The sequence below is a fragment of the Chenopodium quinoa genome, unplaced genomic scaffold, assembly GCF_001683475.1.
Source record: "Chenopodium quinoa cultivar QQ74 unplaced genomic scaffold, ASM168347v1, whole genome shotgun sequence".
Classification (NCBI taxonomy): domain Eukaryota; kingdom Viridiplantae; phylum Streptophyta; class Magnoliopsida; order Caryophyllales; family Amaranthaceae; genus Chenopodium; species Chenopodium quinoa.
Window position 1 is genome coordinate 442 of NW_018743275.1, and position 4,569 is coordinate 5,010.

The 4,569-nt window shown below is 37.8% G+C and overlaps 1 protein-coding gene across 1 annotated transcript; it reads right to left on the minus strand.

Annotated features, from left to right (window-relative positions):
• Nucleotides 1-399: 399 nt before the first annotated feature.
• Nucleotides 400-2,307, minus strand: LOC110735345 (the record flags this gene model as incomplete). The annotated part of the gene is made up of 4 exons (XM_021915519.1): nucleotides 1,762-2,307; nucleotides 1,101-1,697; nucleotides 735-907; nucleotides 400-584 (listed from the first exon to the last, which is right to left on the minus strand). Coding segments are annotated over exons 1-4 (1,501 nt in total), but the record flags the coding sequence as incomplete, so codon positions are not given.
• Nucleotides 2,308-4,569: the final 2,262 nt, after the last annotated feature.

Below are 4,569 nucleotides of genomic sequence, written 5' to 3' on the forward strand. Positions count from 1 at the left end.
TTGCCATTTGATAAATTATAGCACTTCGAACCACGATGATTTGGCGCGGGGCCAAGATACACACAAGGGGTGGACCGTTCTTGCAACTTGTTAATAGAAGTGGAAGGAAGAAGAGGAAAGCATAGGAAACCAAAGACCCGTAAAGCCGAATAAATCGGATCACGGTGATATAAAACTTGAGTGGGAGATTTATAATTTAGTACCTTGGTTGGTAGAATGTTGAGGAGATAAGTAGCCATGGCTAGAGCATGACGCCAAAAGGAATGGGGCAAGGAGGGTCCAAATGATATTATTGATTGATCTTATGTGACGCTCGGCTCTACCATTTTGTTGGGAAGTGTGAGGACAAGAAAGACGATATAGCATGCCATGATTTTCAAAAAAAATCTTTAAGAGTACCATTGACATATTCGGTGCCATTGTCACGTTGGAAAGTCTTAATGTTACGTTTAAATTGAGTATGAACTATCTTATGAAAGGATTGGAAGAGATGTTTAACTTGTGATTTCCTTGTAATAGGATAAGTCCATAAAAATTTGTTGTAGTCATCAAGAAGCAATAGATAATAACAATGACCAGAAGAACTAACAATAGGGGAAGTCCATAGATCATTATGAATTATATCAAATGGAAAAATAGTGCGAGACATAGAATCATAAAAAGGAAGTTTAACGTGTTTCCCTAAAGGACACGAGGAACAAAAAGAATTACAAGCCTTATTACATTCAATAAACTTGTTAGTACTCAAAGATCTAAGAACAGTATCGTCGGGATGTCCTAAACGATTATGCCAAAGGTCGGAAGAGACAACAGAGAGATTTGAATGAGTGACTGAGTTGGCTTGATTGCTTGGAAAAAGAGGATATAGGTCACCGGAACTGTCACATCTCATTAGGCGGGCTCCCGTCTGTAAATCAGTCACATAAAAACCATAAGGATCAAAGGAAATAGAAACCTTATTATCAGTTGTGAATTTTCGGACGGATACCAAGTTCTTTATTAATTTGGGAGCATGCAAAAATGGTTTAGGGTAAATGGTGGGTACGGGAAGGGTAGAGTAGCACTACCATGACCAATAACTGGAATTAAATCACCACTACCAACAACAATATTATGATTTTAATGCTCGAATTGACATAGGGAGAGAGAATACCTCGATCAGCCGTCATATGAGATGTTGCGCCAGTGTCCATATAATAGTTGGGGTCCGACTGATTGGGATTAGCAAGCATTTGCATAGCAGCAGCAATGTGAGTAGGAGTAGGATTCGGACCATTATCAAGTGCACTGTATGCTTGAGGAGATGGACCAAGAATGCCGGGCCCAAGTTGCTTGGAGCCTGTTGAAGAAGAAGCAGCCCGGGGTGCCCAAGATTGAGAGGGATACGGGCATGGAGGAGTAGGCCACTGGCCCAGGCACTGGTTCCAGGAAGGCCACGAAAATGGGCCTTGTTGAGGTTGCCAAGGCATGCCATTTGATGGGCCAGATTGCTGCTGATTTGAACCAAAAGAGCGCCCTTTACCAGAAGCCTTGGAATTCGACTTCTTTGGCTTGTTGGGTTTGGTGGTCGACCGTGAGGAGTTCACAGAAGACTCAAGGTGCTGCTGACTGCCGGTGGAGGAGACGAGGGCTGTCAGCGCACGGCTGGTGGACCCATTTTCCTTGGCCAGGCGGTTCTTGATGGTGCGCTCGGCTAGCTTGAGACGGGAACGACAACTCTCGAAAGATGGAAGAGGTTCTTGATTTTTGGATGAAATCCACCGTTCCGGCATAAGCCTCAGGAAGACCTGCTGTCAGTTTGAGAATGAGACGTGTTTCTGGAATCAGAGCATCAACATCCGCAAGACAATCGGCAAGGGATTTGATGTGATTGCAGTAGCCGTCAATGTCAGAGAAATTCTCGAAATCAAGGTCAGCAAGTTCTTGTTCGAGATGAGAAGCCCGTGCTGCTTTATTGTCCTGAAACATAGACTCGAGGCGAGTCCAAGCACCATGAGCGGTGTCATCCTTAAGTAGGATGGCAGTGAGAAGATCAGGGGAAATGGAGCCATAAATCCAATTAAGGACCGCGGCATCCAAACGCCTCCAATAAGCAAGGTCTGCCTTCTTGGAGGTTTCATAAGCCACCAGTTCAGAGGGTTCCGTAGGAGGAATGATGTGAAAAGTGAGATCGTGAACTCGATGTAGCACTTTAAAAAGCGCAGCCCACGAGTGATACAATCCATGATTGGTATCCAAGGTAATCGGTATAAGCGACTTTACATTGGTGATCGTAAAGGCAGGATGATACTTTGGTGTGTCAGCCATGGTGAATATGCAGCGGAAGACTAGAAAGAATAGGATAGAGAGGGATAGGATTGAAACCCTAATCTGATACCATGAAAGTAATATGATCGTTTGCTTCCTTTCATTATCTTTGTGGTATAAATACCCAATATACAAGAGATAAACTGAGCTGTTAACTAGGCTAGAAATTAGGCTAGAAGATATACATTTACTAAATTAGTTATATACAAAGTCAAACCAAATATATTGCCATATATTCTAACAATATTGCAAAGGCATCACCATATTGGATTATCGTGGAGCAACACATGTCGGTCAATTTAGTGTTTGATGATTCAGATTTTGAGTAATCTTGAATTGCAAGCTCCTCCTACAGTGAGTATTACTTCTGTTTATATTGAGAAATTTGGTTATGATTTCATGAAGTTTGTTGTTAAAGGGCATAAGCTTCCTACCACTTTGATAAGTTCGAGTAGTGGATTTCTCTTTCTTTCCCTCGAAAGGAGGAATTGTCGTAGTAAGGACTTTTTTGTCTTTAACCCAATCACCCATGAGTGGGTTCCGATTCCGAAACCACCTAAAGAATTATATAATTATAATCATGTTGGGCTTATTACAGAAGTTAGTGAAGATATTAGGGTTTTAGAAAAGTTTATAGTAGTCAATTACCTCTTGGAGGAGTCGCTGATGTGTTTTTCATCTGAAACTGGGACTTGGGAAAATAGGAAAATATATGTATGATATATTTTTTGTAGATATTATTAAGAGAATAATATATTTAGGTTTATTTATGTTAAGATATAATTTAGTGAATATATTTATAGGATATATAATTATGGTATTATATCTGTTAGGAAGATTGTTTACTACCTTTTGTTCGTAGGTTTTGTATAATACTCTACATATTGTTCATTAATAAAATCAAGCCATTTTATCATCTCTTTCACCCTAATTTTTTTGATATCAAGAGCAGGTTAGATAATCTTAAGAGTGTTTACAAAAAATTTCCCCCTACCGGTAGGTTAGAAAATTAAACCCACTGGTGGGATTTATGAACCTTTAGCAAAAATTACAAATTTTTTTCTTTTTCCTGATTTACTTCCGTTGTGATGATTTTATGTTTTTATATCATGAGTGGCTTGATTAAGATGATCGTAGGTCTTTGATCCTCAAAGAAGAAGATAGGTGCTAATGTGGCATCGATCTAGGTTTTTTTATTTCTTTTTCATAAAAAAAAAATTAGCTCTCTTGTGTCGTGAGACAAGATATGTTGGTTTTCCTTGTGCCGTGAGACAGGGTTTTATATATGGGTTCTCCTTGTGTCATGAGACAGGGATTGGTTTCCTTGTACCTTGAAACGACAGGACAAGCATATTGGTTTCCTTGCACCTTGAGACGACAGGATATCATATCTTGAAACGACAGGGCAAGCATAAAAAAAATTAAAATTTGAAGGCGGTATCAACAGAGTTATGCAACTCGATCGATTTCAACAAAGTGAAGAATTTCCAATCGCAACGTTCGTGTTACTGTCGTTACGATTGCGGGAGGGTGTTAAAGATATGTGATATCAGAAAATTGGAAGATATCATTAAGAGAATAATATATTTAGGTTTATTTATATTAAGATATAATTTAGTGAATATATCTATAGGCTATATAGTTATGGTATTATATCTTTTAGGAAGATTGTTTACTATCTTTTGTTCGTATGTTTTGTATAATACTCTACCTATTTATCAATAATAAAATCAAGTCATTCTATTATCTCTTTCACCCTAATTTGTCAATTTTTTTATATGTTTCTTTCGTAGGGGGTTTTCATAGTCTCCATTGCTAGATTTTTTTTAATTTTTATTTTTTAAAAGGTTTTCCTTCTCTTTTTTTCCCTTTTCTTTCCATCTTTAGCATCTCTTTTCATCTTGATCTCAGTTGTGAATTTTTATAAGGGCTTCCATTGATGTTCTTATCGGTGGCAAGCCCCAAAATCCTTTTTAATTGCTTTCAATATATAGATCTCATCACTGAGATGATAGATTTTCTCTTGTGTTTATTTTATTTTTTTGTTTGTATGACTAGAATTGAAGATTTAGGGTTTCATACCATAAGAATACTACATGAGTATCTTCAATGGCGGATCTAAAATTTGTCTCGAGTGGGTTCAATAAATTCAAAGTTAGCACATAGTTCCAATAATAATGAATTTTATACATTATACTTGTACCAATTGCTTCATGTAATGTTTTAAATTTTTAAATAATTAATACTCTGTATTTAATCAAC